Genomic DNA, 23209 nt, shown 5'->3' on the forward strand with positions numbered 1-23209 from the left:
AGTGATAAATCCAAAGGAAAATGCTAATCTCATTTAACATAGCCAGCATCCATGCATTTTCAAACATTTAGATTTAAAAGCAAGATTCTAAGGAAGAAAGATGAAAATATGAAATAATTTTTTAGGCACCTGAAGGGAGGTAAATGCATAGTATCATTTCAGCCTTTTTTCCTAATCACAGCACAGACATTAACTGTAGCAATTGAAATACTTTCCCAAGTCTCTTATAACCTTCTCCCCTCCTTCATCTTTTAGGTCTCAGAAGCTTTTTTTTCTGTTGAATACCGGGGATGAGAGGTGCTCCCACTCAACTGGGAGAGGGTGCACTCTTAACACAGATATAGCTGTGATGAAATATAGGGCAAATCTTCCCTGTAAACAGAGGATGAATGGAAAGCCACTTTTTTTTTTTAAAAAAAAAAAAGTTGTCCTTTGGACAACTCAAATTCTTCCGGCAGTGCATATCTGAAGCAATTCAGACCATCCCTATCTGAAGAGGATAGGTTATTTCTCCCAGCCCTGCCAATGCTTCTGGGAAAGCTGGGACAGTTTACCTATCCCATTTCACCATACTCCCAACCTGTAGCAATGTAATCAATTGTTAACAGCAGTAACTGTAAACAAGTTTTGTTCAGCTAAGAGGAATATAACACTAAAGGCTGCTGTTTCACTTCTCTACCCAATAGTCATCATTAAGACAACAATGGGAAAATAGCTTCAAAATAAATGAATGAATAATTAGATTGGATATAACGAAAAATGTTTTTTAAGTAAGAGTGGTGGGTCTCTTCCAACCCAAACGATTCTTTGATTTGATTCTACAATTCTAACAAGTGGGGTTATTTAGTTTCCAGTTCCAGATACTGACAGTGCAGAATGACTGCTAACACCAGCAGACAGCAATTGCTGTTCCTCAAAATTCACAGCCTTCTCTGTCCCTTCTTTTCTGCTTTCCCATGCAGACCCCTTGTGTCTCAGGCCCCTATATATATGACATCCACTGCTACAGACCCAGGAATAATTTTGGCATAATTACTCCCTGGTAGAATAAGAACAAAGAACAAAGTTTTCCAGTGATTAGTTTTATTTTAAGTGCCAAATTAGGGCTGCTTTGAGCTGTCAGAAAGTAACACACTCTCAGTGAGTAATGTTACAAAAGAATTAGGCTGTTCCAAAGAATCTTAATTTAGGTCATTGAACTAAAGCAACCAAATTCTGCAGTTGCCTTGGAAAATGTTGACCTGGTACTTCTGTGTCACATTGGTGGTACTGTGCACCAAGTTCCTTTAGCTCCTTTCATCAGCTTGCTCCTGTATAATTTCAGGTCAAATGAAATAGTAATAGTAATAGTAAGGTGCAAGAGACAAGAAGAAAATATAGACCTTGCTTAAACCAATGCATCCTACAGCCAGGGAGCTTGTGCTTTCCAATGCTGACAGGTGTCTGAAGGTGAACAACAGACACTGGCACAACAATCAATCATGTAACTGTACAGTCATTAAAATTGGTAAAGACCTCTACAATCAAATTGTTCAACTGCCAGCCCATCCCCACCATGCCCAGTAACCACGTCCCTCAGTGCCACACCTCCACAGTTCCTGAATTCCTCCAGGAACGGCGAATCCACCACCTCTATGGGCAGCCTGTTCATAACCTTCTGTTTCTCAGACCTAAGATGTGATTGGAATTAGAAAACATAAGAGAATTTCCCACACAGTGTGTGCACTAAACATATATTTTCAAGCATCTTTCTTAATTATTATTTTTTTTTAATTTTACAGAATATTTTGTTTTAGAGAGAGGGAAACTATTTCTGTGTTTGCTGATACAACTTCATAGATGCTTTCTCTTCTTGTAGTAGAACGTACTGGCAAAAATTCCTGGGAGAGAGTTTGATTGCATTGAATACTCTTAGATCACTGCTCTACTATAACTCTGATATAAACTGGACAATAAGAAAAAAAATTACTTTTGAGTCACAATTTATTTTATTCTCAGTGCTGCAAAAATAACTAACATTTATTCTGAGCAAGGAAATAGGAAGGTGTTAGCAAAGAAAAAAATGTAATAAGGGCACTCAGAAAGCTCTAAACTGGGAAGAAAACATCCACAGTTCTGCAGAAATAAGGATTAAAAGAGCAACACTTTTTTTGGAAAGAGCTCTGCAAGCACCTGAGGGACACTTATTTTGCAAGATTTACTTTCTCCTGTTGGAAGTTGTCAGACCATTCCACCGAGGCTGCTGAGGGTTGAATATTGATTCATGCTCTCTAAGATCTCAAATCAAATGCTTATTTGATATACAGTTTTAAACGTCGCAAATATCTTTTCCTAGGGACCATTTCTTGACCACTTCCTTCCACTCTGTTGTTATTGAACTAAATAAAGGATGCCTTTCCTGGCACTGCATTGTTTTATAATCTTTTTCTTGAGAGGTCAAAGCATGATGCTGCAGGAACAATCAATAACTAAGAACTCAAAAAGATGTAGAAAGCAGATATACTACTAAGTAATAGTGAAAACTTGTTTTCCCAAACATATAAGCAGTGGTCTCAGCCAAAACAAGACAAAGAGATATAAAAATAAGACACTGAGTCAAATTAAATCCTTGCATCATTTAAGAAAATCCAGTTCTCACTTCCCTTTAGCATTAAGTAAAAGGTACCTCTTTATGCTTTGCCAGTTACATTTTTACGAAGGAAATGACTGATGAAAACAGCACAGTTAATAGTGCAGTATGAATTTTGTTTTAGGGTAAGAAGAGGTCAATCAAATAAAAAACTAGGTCTGAAACAGATTTTCAAAACAGTCTACCCCACAACAACTTATATATTCTTATTTGTATGTCGATAGAGAATAAAAATAAATGCTGAAACATCACATAATTATGTGAAAATAGCTTTAGTAATCATAAATGCCTACTTTTTCCTTTAGCATCTAAAGAATAGGTGAGCAAAAAGTATTGAGATCTGAACTCAGACATTGACCTTGACACGAATCCAACATAAATCTACAACCAACTCACTGTCTTTCTTACTCTTACTAGAGTAGAATGGAATGGAATGGAATGGAATGGAATGTTTCAGATGGAAGGGATCTACAATGATATCTAGTCCAACTGCCTGACTTGTTCAGGGCTAACCAAAAGTTAAACTGCATTATTAAGGGCATTATCCAAATGCCTCTTGAATGCTGATAGGCTTGGGGCATCAACCACCTCACTAAGAAAGCCTCCAGTGTCTGACAACCCTAAATGTTTCCTAATGCTCAATCTGAACCTCTCCTTGTACAGCTCTGTGCCATTCCCTCGTGCTTTGTCTTCAGAGCAGAGGCCAGCAACTCCCTGTTTTCCCTTCTCAGGAAGTTGTAGGGAGCACTGAGGTGATCTCTTAGCTTCCTCATGTCCAGACTGGACAACTCAAGTGCCCCAGGTGTTCTCAACCTCTCCTCTCCCCCCCCATCTCCTGCTCTTTTACCAGTTTTATTGCTCCTCAATGGGTTCTTTCAAGTACTGGGTGCTTTTATGTTGTGGAGCCAAGAACTGCATTCAGTATTCAAGGTGAGGCCACATCACTGCTAAATACAGTGGGAGAATCACTTCTTCACTGTTCTTTGAGATAGCTATCGATATTGGCTGATACTCCATTAACTTCTAAGAAAACCCTCTTTTCAGCCTGTGCCTCAGAGCACAGAGCTCTATCCAGGAGTCAATCAATTAAAGCTGTCTTCTCGCTCAGAGAAGTTAGCTGGCTTGTCACAGATTCTATTCAGTTATCCCTTACCCTGACACTGATTTATTTACTAGTGCAAATCAGTCTCTTGATTGACCTGGATACATTTTTCAAGCCCTAAAATAATGAAAACTAACATCACTACATGAATACAAGTCATTTTATGTCGAATTTCCTTTTTACGGTGTCTTTAATATTCATTATAAAGTAATGTCTTATTGCAAGGTATCTTTTGTAAGTGTGCACTTGGGCATTGTAACCCACTACAAACTACCAAGTCTTCATCTACACCTGGATCTGCATTTTATGCCCACAAGTTGGCAGAGAAACTCACACATTCTCTGAAGTAATTGAAGGAAATAAAATCTTTTTTTTCCCTTAAAGAAAAGAAAATTTGTTAGAATTCTTTTAACTGTGTATTTGTTTTACTTAAGTAGACCTCTATGAGAGCTCTAAATGAACTCATATTTTAAAATGACCCTCATGGGTTCAGGGATCTGTGAGAATACCTGACGAGTGGTTGGTACAGTGTAAGAAGAGTAAAAGGATAAAAGCAAGTCATTGATAGTCTGGGAGAAGTACAATTACAGCTTCTGTAACTTCTGGGACAGCAACTTACCACAGCTTTAGGTTCGATCTGCCCCAGATTCATCCTCTTTTTGAGCTCTCAATAAAGCCTTTTAAGCTCAAAACCCCAAGTCTTGTTAAACTATAAACTAGCACACAGCATTTTAAATAGAAACAACTGAACAACATGATATCAAAGAGAGCAAAAATAAAACAAGCTTTCTACAAAGACCCACTGCTTTCATGAAGTAATTCCTTGGTAACCCAGCTGGGTCTCAGGCAGCTTGACAATGTCCAGCAAAGTTGCAATGACTTCCTCCCTGGCCTCTAAGCAATTTTTCCTTTGAGTATTTCTCAGACCCCTCTGCTCCTCCCCAGCTTCACATGGGACACATTCTGCCAACATGAGTGCAATTGTTCTATGTTACCCCAAGAGATGGAGCCATCCTGGAGTGAGAATCACATCTAAGCCATTAACTTTCTTCAGGAATACACCCCACAGATCCCTGTGATATGTGGATATCACTGCCCTGCCTTACAAAAGTCACACCATAAATCAGTTTATCTTTAACACTGTAAAATCCTTTCAATTATGCTGATTATTTCAAAATGTGGATAAAAGTGAAGAAAGTGTCTGATGATTTTTGGGATGCAGAGTTCTTTAACTCAGATAACTGGACTAAAATGGAAGGTTTATTACCAACTTTTTTTATATAGGCAAGCTACTATTTTTATTTCTCAACAGCAGCAACTTTAATACATTTTGCAGCTTTGCTATTAAAATTACAGAGAGATGATTTTCCATCTAATTTATAAAAGAATTTTTCTGGAAGAAAATGGGTAATCAACATGGAGAATGTCTTTCTTCTGAAAGTGCTGTTCGTCTAACATAAATGACAGCTACTTAAAGGCAATCACTCGTGTTTTATACCTCATACAAAAAGCAGCAGACACAGTACCCTGCCTTTGAGACAAAACACTGATACATGTGACAGAACATTTCAAGCAGGAATAATCAGAAACCACAGATTCAGCTGCATCCAGAAAACAACTGAAATGTCCTCCATTAAAATCTGCAGTTTTGTTTTCTGTTGTTTATCAGTTTTTAACTGATATTATATGAGATCACACGATGAATAACAAATTACCTGCATAAGAAAGGTACAGCAGGAGCAAATCACATTGGTTTTGCAGTATTTACAGTGATAACTAACATATTTATTAAAAATAAAGCAGTTTTCAAAGTATCACCCAGGAGGCATGTGTTCTGCTCAGTGACCTTTGGAAACTCTAGCCCAATGAATAACTAGTGATGCATGAATAACTTCAGAGACAGCAGATAAAAAGTGCCCATAACCTTATATGTTATCTGTTATGAGGATGGCTGTAGTAAAGAGATATATTGCTCTTTTGTAATTTGCCTGAGTGAGCAAATCAATGAGAATATAATCTTGAATCCCTATGAGTTGAATAGTTATGAAATTCATTATCTTGGACAATTAAAAATATAACATGCAGAAAAAGTGCAATGAATTGCATAATCCAAGCATCTAATTTAATGGTAGTTTGCTACCTTACAGGCATTTGCTCATATGGCAGCAGTCACATCTTGATAAATCTGACCTTGTATTCAAACATTTTACACAGAAGGAATCCTGTGTTTGCTTCAAGACTATAAATCTTCCTATTACCAGCATGTTGGTAGAATACTGAAGGCATTCAGCAATGACAATTTTGCATCCGTTAGAAATCCCTGTAAGTACTACGATACATGACAAAGCTTAGACTTTCTTGCTCACACAATATGCTGCCCATCTGGTCCTGGTTTTGTGGCAGAGAAAGTTGATAGTGTAAAGGAAACAGTCACGTAACCAAAAGACAAGGAAAAAACACCAAAACTAGGCAGATATGATGCAGTATTTAAATGTATGTATTTTGTGCTACATTTAAGCAACACTATGAACAAAGCCTTTGCTGTATGCTCTGTTTATACTTCACACAATTCAGACTTGCATAAAGATATTCTTTATGTGCAGATATGGTCTACAGATTTTATGTAGTCATTGGGACTTTGAAAACACTTTTGCAATTTTTATCTTAGAAAGTAAGACTTCATGTCTTCTATTAGCATGAAAGGAAATCGAGGAGGTTAAAAGAGAGAGGCTTCTACAATTCCAGGTCACAAACTAAAAGGAAGTTTCCATGTCACATGGACTCTTCTCAATGATCTAAAACCTAACTGAGAATCCAGAAGAGCATTCTGGATACTGCTCTGCAAGTAGCTGCACCTGAAATATCTTAAAAACACGAGAGGCTTATTCTGTTGTATCTTTCACATTTTCATACTTTAGACGTGAGCATCTTCATTCAAAATGTAAATGATTCTATTCTTAAACACTTTTCATTTCCTTAACACCTGTTGTTTTTATTATAGATTACTTTTGCTTGTAAGAGAAGAATAAGTTACGCTTACCCTTTCCAATGTAATTTCTTCAAATTCATATTCAATTTCTGTTCCGTTGACCTAAAGAAAACAAAATCAGAAAATTGCTTAAATACACAAGGAAGTTAATTTGGAAGGGATATTGTACAGATATTCCAGCATAAAATCAGTATACTGAAGCACTCTTTTCAACACAGAGGTTAAAGTATCTAAATTATATACTACTTGGATCCCCTCTGCTTCGAATGGCAATGTAATCAAGCCTAAAAACTTGAAAACAGTACAAGTTACTATGTAAAGCACTGTGATAGTGGATAACTAAGGCATTTACATAATTTGAGTGATATCTGATACAGTACAGTCGTGGACTTTGTGCAAATGTTTAAATATTTTCTGAGGTAATAGTTTTATGTAAAAAACAGACTTCTTAAAACTTTTCCCACAAATTGAAGAAAGATTAATTATTCATTGCCTTCTGATCTCCAATTTACTTCGCAATACAAAATCAGTGAGGAAATTCATAGCACTTATGTAAAAATCACTAACTGATACACATGCTGAAATACATCTTGTTTACTATATTAACCCAGGGCAAGAAGATGACAGAGTACCTTTGCAGCAGATAGTTGAAGAGCAAAAAGGCAAAGAATGTTAATGCAATTCTTATGCTGTGTTTCAGTGTCAAAATAAATTAAACTACAAAACGTGGAGCACCAAACTGGATTGTGCTGGACGAGAAATCTATCAGCTGAAGACATGACACTGATCTAAGCAGTACTCTGAAATCTTGTTCCCATCTGACACGGATTTTTCCTGTCCCTCTAGGCAACACACTTAACATGCCTTTCTTAGTTTCCTAATCTCGCAAATGGGCAGAGTGCTGCATTTGAGAAAGCTGCAAGGTTGGCTACATTATAAGTAGACTGGATGGTGCTGGAAGGACTTCTACGTTTCAGATCTCAAAGGAATTTCAAAGTTAGCTACAGCTAATCAGCTATTTTTTTATTTTGAAAGAAAACACTAATGAGTCAAAAATTACAAGATACTGTCCACTAATCACACTGTTTTATAGCTTCTATGATGATAGGATATTTCCTGGAAAGTAGTTCTGCTGTACTGTTTTACTTAATTTATATTTAATTAAAAAAAAAAAAAAAAAAAAAAAGTAGGAACAAAATTGAGACGAAATTTTAGGATTGTCCCTTGAGGGAACAATTTTGTTATTTTTCAGAACAAGAATATTTAGCACTCCTCCCCATTCCCAGCTGCTAATAATTTTATATTAACTTTCTGGAGGCAATCAACAAAAAATACTGAATACAATCATTCTTTGTCTAGTCAATAACTTTTCAAATGTAATTAGATATTTTTGTTGTGAATATTACAAGTACGTACACGTAGCTTCCAAACAAAAGCTTCCTATAGAAACCAGCAAAACTATTTAATTTATCTGTAATTCAAGAATTGATAACTATGGAATCAGTAACACAAATACAATCCTCAAAATTTGTGTTCAAAAAGAAACAGGGAGAAAGGCCCAAATAAAAAATCCATGCTTAGTGATGAAACACAAACTTGGCATCAATGAATAAAATAGAAAACATTTGTATTTTTTACATGATTACAATCTGCTAATCACGTTACACTACATAAAAACAAAGATGAGCCAACATTTTCCTACAGGATATTTTCCTGATTTATGTGATAAATTTACTGCTTTCTTCAGAGTCTTTTATTGATATAGGAAACTAACTAGGAATGAACAGCTATTCCAATTTTTCTCCTTTCTTGTCTAATGATAATGAAATCAAAGCTATCTACATGTCTCTGTTTTCATGAACCTCTCTTTTATCTTAGGCTGGTGGATAGCTCTGATCTATGTCTTCAGTTCCTCAGTCTTGTTCTATAAAGCTGTCTTTGCTTCACTGCTTATAATGACTTTTCCTTTGCATTAAAAACTCGTTAGTGCAGCAAAATGGGAAAAAGAGGGACATGAGAAGTGAGCAACCTCCGTATAAAGATGAAAGGAGAAAACACAAGCTGAATACTCAACTGGTATTTGCACACAAACAATATCTTGATTACGATCATATAAGGAGTTCCTTTTATCATCTGAAGTCCCAGTTCTAAAAAGGTTCAGCTCAAATCTCCATGAATCACAGCAGAGATCCTTTACCATGTTCCATAGCAGCAGGAATGATATGGATTAAAGGACTGATCTTGATCCAACTCCTTTTGTTATTTAAGCTTATATGTAGTTCACTGTCCTTATTTGCTGGTTGCTCGGAAGACCAACACAGTTCAAATAAGATACTGCAAGTACACGATGCAGGTGAAATGATGATATATGCAGTGCCATTTGTTAGTAGCACCACTTTATTTCATATTTAGACTCTTCAGCTGCATCCAAATGCTAAATTAGAGTGAGTTTTCAGCCAAGCCTCAGTGCTTAAGGCTGTTTCTGTCTGGAGCCTGTTGGAAACAGATAGCCCAGGAGCAAGACAACAGTTAAGCAGGAGAATCATGGCTCCATTGCTGAAACTGGCTTGTTGGTACTCTTATTTAGCAGCATACAGGCATACCCTCTCCTTTTGTGTATTAAAACTTGACAAGGCCTGAAAAGGATCCTGAAAAAGCTGCCTAAATCACCAACTTCCATTTCTTGCAACTAGTGGAAACCTGTTCTTGGAGGTGTTCAAGAAACATTTAGATGTACCAAAGGACATGGTTTTAGTGGGAAATGGTGGTGGTAGGTGGATGGTTGGATTGGATGATCTTGAAGATCTCTTCCAACCTTGGCGATTCTATGATTCCATGATTCTTTCTGCTTACAGTAGTTTTCTGATCACTGATTTTAGATCAGACTGCAGATAAAATGCACTGCAAAATTTTCTATGTTATATATGATTTTAGATACCTATAAAATATTCCAAGCTGTGTCTTAGGGACATGATTTAATGCAAAATATTGGTGGTAGGTGGACAGTTGGACTAGGTGATCTTAGAGGTCTTTTCTAACCTTAACAATTCTCTGATTGTTTGTGGTCATCTCTTCTTTTCCTCCACAGTCAAAGAAATCACAGGTATTTGCAAGCTGCTTTGTAATTATTATTTCCCTTCTTTCAGAACTTCAAGGTTGACAATAGATATCCTTAATCTTGACTAAATTTTGCTATCTATAATGCTGAAATATGAAGTAGTCATCTGGCTCTCTTTATACTCATTGGAGAGGAACAGATACTTCTAGCTCTTAAGTCATTTTATCCTACATTAGACATCTCAGATAGGTTATTTGAACTGTGCCCCTGAAGTTTCCTTTCACTGAGTACAGAGTCTAAAAGTGAAGCATGAAGTTTGGTGAGCACTTGCCTTACATAAATTTTCTTTGAAATTCTCGTAACTCTAGACTGATAAAAAGTCCTACATAATGGATACAATATTTCTTTTACAATTATTACATTAGTGAAAGGCCTGAAGTCTGGTTTAGGAGATTTTCCAGTTACTAACTGTTGGAGGTTTATCTGCACATGTAATTGGAAGCATATATCAAGCTTGATATCCAGCACCTTCCCCCATTAAGTCAAAAAAGTTAGGATGTCATCTTGGAACATGACTTCAATCTTGACTTCCCTCTCTGATTTGGCAAGCTGGGGTTCTCTCTATGAAAAATCAGTGCTCAACTCATTTTTGTGACAGTAAGATGCCCAACGGAGGGCAACAATTTGTCTCAGAGGACTGGCAGAAATTGATAAGGAGAGCACAAGTTGAATGCATGGGAGGATGCAATCAATCACACTTCTGAAAGGCACAGAGTCTGGAGTCAAAATATATCTCAGGCAGGAACACCCAAAAGATGCTGTTGGCCCAGACAAAATAGACAACATGAATGAAACCTTTCAGTAACTTTTGAGGGCTTTTGATGTCCTATTTTTCAGCAACAGCATCACCAACACGTGCTTCTGATGAGAGAAGAATTATCAGCCTCCTGTCCTTAAATATGTACAAGATCTAGAGTGTGATGACTTTTCAGCCCCTTTAGAACAAGTTAACATTATTCAGTTAGTTCCAGTGTTCAAAATGACTGCTTGCAAAGCAAGGCAACAGTTGCTTTACATTTACAGCTGCATCTGTTACTTTTGACGATTCTTCCCAGCTTTTGATATGAACATTTCTTTAAGAAAGAGATGCAATGTGCAGTAACTATCCAGATTCCAGCACGCAAAATACTTTTCCTGGTGAAACTCTAATCAATTCTAGAGACCACAGCAAATTATGTATCTTCCTAAGATATATAGATGACAGTTTATGATGCGAAATAAGGAACAGGTAAAAAGATGTTCTCAACAAACATACAGAACACCAAACTAAGTTTCTGGCCAACCTGGATTTGTTTGTTCTTAAATAATTTTACTCTGACTTTCCAGGAAGTTTGTCTCACGTAATGAAGTTTAAGAATGTCAAGCAGAGGAAGGAGTCCTTAATGAAAATCAACAAATAAATTTAAAACAAATTCCCAAATCCATGAGAATCTATACTGTTTATCAATTTCACGTACTCTTGTGTTTTTAAGACCGTTACGTGTATTATTTTTTCCTGATTCTTTATTTATGTCTTTGCAATTACTTGATGACAGTGTCGCTGAAATGCAGGAATAAAACTCATCAACCCTAATGACGGGTTAGAAAGCCGACAGTACTTTACTGCAGCACTGAATTAGTATGGAGTTCTGGTGAGCGGTTTGGTGGTCATCAGGTGGTGTTATCCAGGCAAAAGTCATTACATAAGTCAGATCTTTTAAAGAAGAGACTGCATTAAATAAAAATTACAATATCTGTAGACACCTATTACAAACAAAACCCATTTTAATTCTGTTTCATTGCACTTTGTTTTTTAGCTGTCTTCAGGAAAAAAGACTGCTGTTTCCACTTTTATTATCATATTCATAGGAAGATAACTACTCTGTTACTGATTTTCACTCACCATATAATTTTGATTCTTTTGCTTGAACAGTTTCATCAGTTGCCTGACTGTCCAACCCTCCATACAGAATGCACACTGCCAATATCTGATTTACAAGTATCCTAGGACACATCTGTCCTTTAAAAAGTTCCACTTTGTGGCATAATTAAGATCGTATGTTTTACATTTAGGAAACACCAAGGCCATTTTGGTATTTTAACAAGTACAAGATTTAAAAAACCCTGCATTGTTTCTTTTATATCAGCAAGATGAAAGACTAATCTTCATTTAGCTCTTGGTCATCTCCAGATGTAAGTTATTTCTTCAGTAGTTGACAAAGCTCCCTCATTGTTCTCAAGAAACCTGCTGTCCTTTTGATATTGTTTTCCAAGTGCATTCAGTTTCCTTTCTCACTTCATATAAACATACTGGAAAGAGTATCCTTTGTTCCATGGTTTCAAATATTATTTCATCTTTTTGATCTGTCCTAAAGAGACTGCCAGAATTCTTTTCATGCCACTGTCATTTATCTGAGTGAGTGCATTTTATATGCTTTTTATAAAAGATAGCCTACATCTATTTTTAATCACAGTGCATAATAAGCCCACTTCCTTCTTTTCCGCCTTATTTCTTCCAGGAAATAGGGCAATATGTTAAGCTCATTGAACAGAAATGTAACATAACATAAAACTTTTTTATCATCACACAACTGTTCTGGCGTGAAGAATCATGAATGAAAGACTTCATGGTTTTGTAGTAACTTTATCAGGAAAAGATCATACAGTATAAGTGCAACAAATATATGGATTCTTCCATAGATTTGTAGGCATGTCTACAGAGCACTTGGCCATCACTCATTGTTCATCTTTTAGGGAAGATATCACCCTCAGCCTTTACGGAAGATATCCACTCTTAGAGCAGAGCTCCAAGAAGAAAAATCCAGCTTTTAGTCAACACCATTAAAGATTTACAGCATAGTCACGATCTTCTTATACCTGGCTCAAAAGGTGTTTTTTTTTTGCTTTTGCTTTTCCTCTTCAGTGTCTCATACCCTTCTTCAGGTCTTGATTTTTATTTTACTTTATTCTTTACTGTTTGTGTATCATGCTCATTCTTTCCTAGTCCTTCTTCCTCTCTTTCAGTTTTCCCTTTTTGTCTTGCAGTTCTCACTCCTCACAATCCTTTCCCCCATTCAGCAGTAGTGTTTTATAATCACATATTCCTCAAAAGAGATGTGTCTATATATTTTTAAGTGCAAGCACTCAGGATACCCAATGCTGATCCATCACAGAACTCCCAGTTTCATACGTAATCCATGAAGCAGATTAAAGCAGAGGTCATAATTTCAAAAGGGGAATATAGTAGATGGAAATGAAAAAATGCCTGTGTATTAATTCTGTTTAGGCTAGCTCTTCCAAATTATTCCAAATCAGAATCAACAAAAGAAGAATTTTGCAAATGACAGCTTTTACACAAACTTCTCTCTTTAGCTGGGAGAAATTCATATTCTCTCATATTAGCTACCCAACTTAGGTTTAGCTGTCACCCAGGGTCTTCTTGGTTTATTTGTTTGGTTTTTACAGGCACGAGGGTGAGGACTCAACAGAGAGTGATTTATGTTACATAGTTTATTATTCTCACTTTTATAGATTATTATTCTCTCTCATTTGAGGAACCTGTGTGTGCTTAACTGATTATATAGAGCCATTTCAGACTTTCAGAATTGGTATCCTAAAAAAATATTTCCTAAAATTCCTTACCCATGAATCTTCATTTATACTATACATCAATGTAAGAATTTGCTCTCCAGAGAAGTAGATACAGTCATTTCTTCCACAAAATTACATCCTTTCTTGTGCAGCTCAGGTCATTTCCTATACAGCTTTAGAAGTTTGCAGTCAGTCTGCTTTTCATTTTCTTCTGTGCTTCTGACATTGCTGACACTCTAACATCTGACTAATCATAAACTTTCAGTTTGTCAGGATCCTATATCTCCAGTCCTTCTCAGTTTTAGAGGAAAATTCATCAAACTTTTCAACTGACTGAACAGTACGTATATTTCTGGAAGTGATTTTTTTGTATAATATTTTATTCCATGTGCAAGATACATAAAAATGGAAAATTGCTGCGGCTTGATTGATATTATTGCACCAAATGAGACTATGAAGTACTTGTAACTTGCGACATACAAGGTTATTTTCCTAATGTTCAGTACTGTAATTTGTGTAATTTTATTTAAAATGGTGGTAAATATGGTTGAAGTGAATAAAAAGGCAGAAATTAATACTTAAACTGTGAGTTGTTCGATTCATTTAAACACTTAAGATAAAATTTTCCCACGGTTTTAGAGAGATATCTATAACATTTTAACTGGCAAAATTCAAGGCAAGAGATATATGGAAACCATTTGTTGCACTTATTGATATCCATGGTTTTCTGTATAGTAATCATATGCTGAAATACGTACTATATATATACAGCCACACCCATTTTCTACATAAATACATGTATAAACAACATCAAACCAACATCACATAATCTCTTGCACTTTATTAATTGATCACATACTCTGACCCAGACTGTTGTGCCTAGAACAGTCTCCCAACAGCTTTACTTCCTTTTAAGCCCTTTTAAGGGTTAATACTCCCTTCCCTGTACTCTCTCATTGCTGCTGTGCAAACCACAATCAATGAATTCTCTTGGTTTCTTTTCTCCTTGTTTATTAACTCTGGAATAAGTACTGAAGGCTCTACTATACTCTCAGTAACTGGTGCAATCCCACTGGTGTTGTTGGGCTTGTACCAGTGTAACTGATCCCACACTGATTCATCTGTGAACGTAATTACACCTGCAGGAGGGTGCAGACTTGAAAAGGTAATTAATACATCTGAACTAATAATAACAATATAGTAGAAGGACAATACACATAAATAATACCTCCGCACATCTATTAACAAACATTTATGAATTCCACAGCACAGCATTTTAGTTGCTTTACAAGAAATTTTCTAACAGTGGAAAGATCCTCTGTTTCTACTAAAATCTTGGAATACTCTTTAATGTGTGTATGGGCAGGAAGCCACAGTCTCTTTGTGCTCTACAACGAAAAGCATAGCAGAACAGCTCCCTCATGCCCAATTAATTCTGCTGCAGAAAAAAAAGACAATCTGAACAGCTGAGCCAAATTCAAAGCAGTTTTCTGCTGCTTCTCACAAGCTCAGAGAAAGAAAATTGGTGCAACTTCTTGTTCACGGGGATTAACCAAGCACACATTAGAAGCAGCTAATACAGCACAACTTATCACCATCTGACTAAAGACCAACTTGTCCTATTAATGAAATCAGTCTTATTAACTCCCAAGAACAGCTCCTGGAGTTTAGTCTAGTTTGAAAGAAAGATGGACAACTTTCAAAGATAATATACATGGACAAAGGGTTCCATAAATTAGAACTTATTTGTGTCTGTCTACATGAAAATCAAATGCCTGGAGAACAAAATAGAAGCAATTTTCTGATTTATTTTACACAAAATCCCTTCAAAGTAATATCCATTGTCTGTGAAAGAAATAAAATTGTATTGAAAGCACCAGCTGCAAATTATGTTTGTCCTCCTTCAGGGGAATAACAAGAGGTCATATGAACAGTTGGAGACTTTTACAGTTTATAGAGTAAGAAAGAACACTATTAATATAACAGCAATCTGCTTCTACTAAAGAGAAAGATGATGGTGAAATCAAGGTGATTAATCAAACTTGTACTCTGCACATTATTTGAAAAATTACTCTAGCTCAATAATTTCAAGACAAACACAGTATGTTATCCTCAATTTTCAATCACCTTTGCAAAGTTCAAGTCCTGATTCTAGACCTTATGCAAGGTTATTATTGTTATTTTTTTTAATGACCACATTATTACCCAATTAAACTTGGTATAGAATGAAACCACAACACTTGCCAAAATCCAGGAAAGCAGTTTTCTACCTAGTTAATATAAAGCACTGTGTATTCAGTACAAATAGTATAAGACTAAACAGAATTGAAAGTTATAAGCTACAGTCACCTTCATGAAGAACAATCTACAAACACATTTCACTGGACAGCTGATTTAGTATGTTAATGTAAGAGGAAAAAAAACCACCAAACTGCAAAAAACAATTGAATTCAGTTGTCATTTCTCATTACTATTGATTTCCACAGTGCGGACATTTAACTCATGAATGCATCTCTGCTTTCTATGACCCTCAAACTAAGTCAACCTTCTACAGAAAATTATGGAAGTCAGAATTTTTATAATCGGGAAAACAAGTATTTTCAGTGGTATATTTGGGTTTGCAGCAATATTCAGAATGCTAGGTCATATAAACACTGATTAAAAATATAATTTACCATCGAGGCTGATTCACCCATTCACTGCATTAAAAGTGGCATGTTTTTTTATTATGTAAAATGTGAATTAGGTATGAGTCACACTCCGAAACAGTCTGCACACTGTACAACAGTACAGACCTTGCTTCAGATCGTTTCCCAAAACTGTGCTGAAGGTGTGTTAGTTTCACAGCACAGATCAGCTGATCCCTGGCTAAAAATTTCAGTTGTTAATTTATCATTTTTGTGAAAATGATATGGTGTTCACTCAGATTCAGCTAGATCACACGCAAGGCATTTCAAAATTCTGATTAAAAATCAACACAAACAACGTCAAAGACTTCATATAGAAATTGCAGTGGATAATGTTAAGAGCAAGAATACAAGAATATAAGGGAAGGTAACTCTACCTAACCAATATTACTACAAATATTACAGTATATACTGCCAAGATAACAACCAACTTGCTTTGGCTGAACTTCAAGAGGTACTTTGCAAAGTAGAACATCAATCAATGCCAGGTATAAACAATAAATATCCTTGAAATTAGAAAGAAGTTTCCTTGTACAAATAAGTTGCAACCTTTGGATTGAAGTGTCACAGAAATGAACCCCTTCCATTTCCAATAAAATAAGAAAGCAGTAGTTTTCAACATTGAGCTGTTTCTTCTTTGCTTCTTAGGTTATCCAGGTTCAAAGGAATATTTCTACATCTGACATCAGCCCTGAAAATTTCTCCTATTTCATGTCTGAAATCCTTTGTGAAATGAAGTTTTGTGGAATGGGAAAACTCTTTCTTCTTTTGTAAAATTAAAACTATTCAGATAATGACATCAATATGGAGATTTTTTTTTTTCATTTTTGAAAACAGCTTTCATTTAAGGCCTACACTATTCTGTAGAGTGAAATCTACCTATAAGCACCATTGTCTGAAACCACAGACATTAAGTCTATAAATAATTATTTATATGTTCTCTTCAAGTTACGTTTCCCAATTCAGCTCAGAATTGTGATATCATGATGTAGTAATTCAGAATTAAATTAACACCACACAAGAAAAGAGCCTTGTGTACTTCAAGAGCTTGCACTTCATGGCTTAAGACCATGGATTGTACTATAAAAGCATATTTGCAAACGGTGTGTTAACCACTGGATCCTTGCAAATCCACAGACCCAACCAGTTTTAGTGGACTAGTGTACTGCTACAAAGTACAGTAGTGTTAACTATGGGTCTATAGTGTAATACATAAAAAATGACACAAGAGTAGAAGCTAAGACTAGGGAGAGCAAGACAAAAACAAACTCCAAAAACATTTAACTGTTTGAGCAATGCAATTCTAGGCTGACTCAGATCTCCAACTGGTTCAAACAAGCCTGATAGACATGCTGTGCTCTGAAATCTTCAGCACATCACAGAATCACAGAATCACAGAATGGCCAGGGCTGGAAGGGACCTCAAGGATCATGAATCTCCAACCCTCCTGCCACATGCAGGGCCACCAACCTCCACATTTAATGCTAGACCAGGCTGCCCAGGGCCCCATCCAATCTGGCCTTGAACACCTCCAAGGATGGGGCATCCACAACCTCTCTGGGCAGCCTGTTCCAGTACCTCACCACTCTCCTGGGGGATGCCGCTCGTTACTGACCACATACTGGTCTCCTGCACAAATTTTCTTGGATGAATTAAAAATGAAAATTAAAAATATCTGGGCATAGAGGAGAGGCATGTATAGACACACAAGCATATATGACTTCTCTCAGAAAAGAAGGACTGATTAGAGCCGTGCCTTGCTGGCTTCCCTACAGTGGAGGCTACAAGGATGAGAAGAGCTGCCCAAGGGGAAAAGACAAAGAGTCATGAAACCTGTGCCTTGCTTTGGGTGTTATTTCAAACTAATTTCACTGCGGTCTGAAGGACCCACTGTCTGTTAATGATCAGGGGGTATTCAGAAACCCATCTTCCAGCTTATTATTATTATTATTATTATTTTATTTTATTTTTTTGTCAGAAAGTCTAATTCATGAGTTGTACCAATTGCTCTCTTTTAGAGTTCAATAATACTCATTTCCTGTTAATGGTAAAGTTTAAATCAAACGTTCACAGAAAAAATCTTTTGATTGAATCTCAAGGTGAGGGTTATACACAATTGAAAATAGAAAGTATTAGACTTCTGCAGAGTGAAAATGTGAAGGGGTAATTAGATATGTGACAAGGGGATGCTTTTACTCTGTGGATTGACAGGATGCTAATATTCATACAGACAGTGACAATGAAAGTTTTCTTCTGATTTTTCACACGATATGATCCATAGCATTCAAATATTCAAAGTAGTGCTTATTTCTGAGGAAGATAAATCTTCTAAAACTTGAATTTTTTTAATGATTTGCATTTACCCTTAGTTAAAAGCTGATGTTAAAAGTCAACAGACTCTAATGATGCTTAAATATTCAAAATTTCCTCCAGAATTTATAATGAATTTATAAAATTTTATATATTTATTTCACTCCTCTCCCATCTGAAGGAGCGAAAACAGGTATATTTTTACTCCATAATCACTTTGGCCCTTTTGTAAAGATATTCCATTCTAACACAATGTATTTTTCAAGAGAAGTTTTGAAATATTCTGGTTTTGAAATACAATGGGTATGAAACAGAAGCAAAATAAATCAGATGGATAAGATGAATAATCTTATGAATAAGGTCCATTCATACTTTCACTTTGGGTTTTGGAGTGCAATAACATGTTTTCCTATTGTCTATCATTAAATAGCACAATTCTTGTATTCATGCATGTTTCAGGAGGAACTGCATTTTTAACTCTATAGTCTTGTGTTATGTAACACATTTTCATTAATGATCTGAAAAAAATTTAGAAACATGATTTAAGCCAATCTTGTCAATACTGCTACTCTAAAAGAAACATTTCTTATCCCACTACAGAAATGATGACACGTAGAACACAGCAGTGATTACTAGGCCAAATGACATCGCTGTACTATAACTCAAGTGCAAAATCAGAAAAGCCAAACCACTACATATTTTAAAAGCTGGCACAGAACTCTACCTCATTTAGCTTTTTCACTGTAATCCATGTTAACTGACAGACTGAAAGATGAGTATAAACAACAAACAAGCAAAACTGTTGTTTAACAATCTGGAAAACGTAAGAGACGTTTGAGATAATAAGATGTACAATCTACCTTCCAAAATTATTGCCAAATTAGGAGGAAGAAACAAATTTATTCAGATGCTAAGTAAATGAGTAAATGTATACATATAAATCCTTATATACATACTTTTGTATGGTTAATACATTTTAAAACACTAATTAATAAAAAAAATCCCAATTCCAAGAGCTTCCTTGCTTTATAAAAATTCGGATTTTGGCCTTTCGGGCAATAATTTCCTTTTTTTCCTCTAGTACCTCTCTCTTCAAATATTTGCTCATCTGTCATAGTTAAACAGCACAATTCGTATTCATTACGAATGCCAAATGTCTGAAGCTCATGCCTCCCCTCCTTCATCTTACTTCTTTAGGTCCATGCTGTGCCTATTTTTTAATATCCAATGAAAACCTTTATATTATTGAATCTCAGAAATCTTCAGATTTCCACTTTTTTGTTTTGTTTTGTTTTGCACTCAGAATAGGAAGAATTTATTTTTTCCCTGCAGCCTTCATTTACTCCTTTATTAACCTTTTTTCATGTGCTAAATTCAGGTGCACTGGCTGAGCTAGTTGACAAAAAAAGCTGAAGCCTCCTGCTAAACTCCCCATTTTGGCATCCTCACGGCCTCCACACTTCCCAGTACAGGAGCAACCAAAGGGGACTGAGCTCGGGGTGTCCCCATGCACAGATCCATCAAAGCAGCTGTGCCCATGGCCTTGGTCAGCATGCATAAAATAATGCAAGGAGTTGATTATAGATCACAAAAACCTAACCAAAAGAGTCTGAAAATCAGTTCTTCAGGAAATGAACTCAGTGTAGTCAGCACAGCTAGCAAAGCAAACAAATAATTAAATAATAATAATAATAATAAATAATTTGGAATAATAATGGAAGACCAATGAAATACAGGGAAAATGAAGTACATATGTCTTAGCTCTTATATTCAACAGTATCCTGGATTGCATCAAAAGCGAGGTGGTCAGCAGGGAGAGGGGAGGGGATTGTCTGCCCTCTGTACTTTGCCCTTGTGAGGCCCCATCTGGAGGAGTGTGTCCAGGACTGGCACTCCCAGCACAAGAAGGATGCAGAGCTTCCTTCTTCCATGTTGGAGTGGGTCCAGAGGAAGGACACGAAGATGATCAGAGGGCTGAAGCACCTCTTCTATAGAGAAAGATTGAAGGATGCGGGCTTACTCATCCTGGAGAAGAGAAGGCTGCAGGAACACCTCATTGCGGCCTTTCAATATATGAAGAGAGTTTATAAATAAGAGGAAAATCAATTTTTAACATGAGTGGATAGAGTTAGGACAAGGAAGAATGGTTTTAAACTAAAATGGGAGATTTAGAGGAGATGTTTAGATGATAGAGGAAAATCTTGGAGAGGTGCTGGCACAGGCTGCCCAGAGAAGCTCTGTATGGTCCATCCCTGGAAATGATCAAGACTATTTTGGATGAGGCCCTGGGCAGCCTGATCTAGTGCCTGATTTAGTGGCTGGTAACCCTGCCAACAGCAAGGCTTGTAAACTAGGTGATCCTGATCTTTTATGATCTTTGAAGTTCCTTCCAACCCAAGCCACTTTGTGATTGTGTGATTCTATGATCTTTGTGAAAAGTTGAGGGGAGGAAGGGACCAACGAAAGTATCTGAGAATTTAAGATTAACATGAAGATAAGGTGAAAGGAAAATCAAATTCCACCATAAAAAAAAAAAAAATAGGAAGGCTCACATCAACTCCTGAAAACGATACAGAAAAGCCAGTACTTTTCACTTAACTCTGCAGCATTTTGGAAAGCAATAAATAAATAAATAAATAAATAAATAATAAAGCTTATTCTGTGCAACAGAGAAACTGAGATGATTCATAGAGTATTAAATTAATGCTTCTCATTATACAATAGGATCTAAAATTTATAGCCAGTGAATAAAGAACAAACAAACTCCCACAAATGTTTAATTGTGCTTAAAATGCCACAGAATAATTCGTTTTGTACCACTGAAGCTTCCTATCAAATTTATTCCTACATTCAAAGCTCGCCAAGCCAAAGTTTTCAAGTTACTGAACCTAGAAATAAAACTAATTAACTGTTTCTTCTGTTCTAAATCATAAAGAATAACATACAATATATCAGAATAAGGCCTTTTCTTTCATCTTGTTCAAGAAAAGTATACTGAAGGAAAACAGTCCCTCATAGGATGATTTTTTCAGCTGTTGAGTTGAAAGGTTTTAATAATGTCAACAGAATCAAAAGGTTTAATTACATGAAGACATTAATGAGACAAATCACACCATTTACCAGTTAAATACCAACAGTAAAACTGAAAATTATTTTTGGTGGACCACTGCAAATATTACATTTGGAAATGCGTTGTGAATACTAAGCATTTCTGTTACTCCCTTCTCTGATAACACTCAGGAATTCTTGGAGAACAGCAGTGTGTTCACTGAAATGGAAATGGACTGGATGTACATGGCAGAAAAGGAAACAGAAATAGTTTGTTGAGTTGCTGAGTTAAGACTGAATGGTGGAATCAAGAGAAGTCACCATTTGGTATACAAAAGCTCTGCTAATAGCCTGACCTTACTAAGTGATCTACCTTACTAAGTGATCAGTTGTGGCTAGTAATGGCGAAGTAAAGTAGAACAATCTATTTAACAAAATTTGAAAATTCATGCTTATTCCAGTGTTTCATGTTTACTTTGTTAAGTATAATGACAATGATAGCTATTACAGAAAAAAACAGATCTGATAAAGGAAAAACTATATGTAGCTTCGATAAAACTTTTGAAATAGACTGAAGAAAACAGCTCATTTTTTGGCAAAAAGATATGTAGGTAGTGTTAGTGAAGTTTCATGAAAAGCATCTTGATTAAGCTATCAGTCAGCAATCAAAAATTAGTATGCCAAACACTTCCATGGTATGCAATACTTGCATATCATAGAATCGCAGATTGGTCTGGGTTGAAAGGGACCTTAAAGACACATTCGTTCCAACTCCCTGCCGTGGGTAAGACACTTCCCACTACACCAGGCTGTCCACAGCTGCATCCAACCTGGCCTTGATATATTAACTTACTTTTAAATTTTGTTTAATAAGTTGATTTAGAATTACTCAGACTTCTGGAATATGTATTGCAGGGAAAGAATTAAAGAACAACCAATCAAGAGTAGAGAAATACAGGATATGAGAAAAAGAATGTGGACATAGGAAGTGTGGTGAAAGTCTTCAGGGCTAAAATTTCTATGTGTTCCTCCATCAAGAGGCTTGCTAGATTCCAAACACACTTTGAAGCATGACAAGAGGAGCACACCTCCTAGATAATTCCAACCCGTTGGGACTGTTAAACACACTTCTATTATGAGAGAGGACTGACAATCATTGTCCTCTAACATCATGGATGCAGCGAGCATCGGACAGGAAATGATGTAATTGAACTTAGTTTCTCTGATCTGTAAAATAATTTGTTCCTCCAGGATTGCTAAAGGAGGGATCTCATGATAATTAAAAAAGAATGATAACTTTCAGATACTTTACTAATCAGATAACTAATCCACTAGGATTAGTTACATATTCACAAGAGATGTTCCTGGTCATTCACAGTCTTCTTCCACGTATGTCTGTAAGTCCTGACATTGCTAAAAGGCACATGCTTAACACATACTCAAATTTCAAAATAATAATTAAGTTCAGCTTTCTCTTATCACCCTGAACTGACCTGTCTGGAAAACAAAAACAAAAAAACCCAATTCCAAATGCATTTTTCAGTGTAACTGCCAAATGCGATTTCCTGCAAGATAAATGATATAATGATAGCTGCATTATTATATACTTTGCACATGAAGTTTTGGAAGATTTTCCTCTGCCTTTTCAAATACCTAAGAAAGTGACGGTGGGAAAAGTGCCAGGAGGGAACACAGACAGGACAGCTGACTCAAACTGACCAAAATATCCTACACTATATAACATTACGCTCAACAA

General features: G+C 36.1%; 1 protein-coding gene across 10 annotated transcripts in view; it reads right to left on the reverse strand.

The window, feature by feature from the left end:
• Positions 1-23209, reverse strand: part of DLG2 (discs large MAGUK scaffold protein 2) — a 1008740-nt gene that overhangs the window by 373991 nt on the left and 611540 nt on the right. For all 10 annotated transcript variants that reach the window (XM_090134092.1, XM_090134093.1, XM_090134091.1 and 7 more), the window contains one exon: positions 6772-6822. In XM_090134092.1, coding sequence (XP_089990218.1) covers positions 6772-6822 — 51 coding nt within the window. The remainder of the gene's footprint in view (positions 1-6771; positions 6823-23209) is intronic.

This window comes from Phasianus colchicus, chromosome 1 (genome assembly GCF_987193195.1).
Source record: "Phasianus colchicus chromosome 1, bPhaCol1.hap1.1, whole genome shotgun sequence".
NCBI lineage: Eukaryota > Metazoa > Chordata > Aves > Galliformes > Phasianidae > Phasianus > Phasianus colchicus.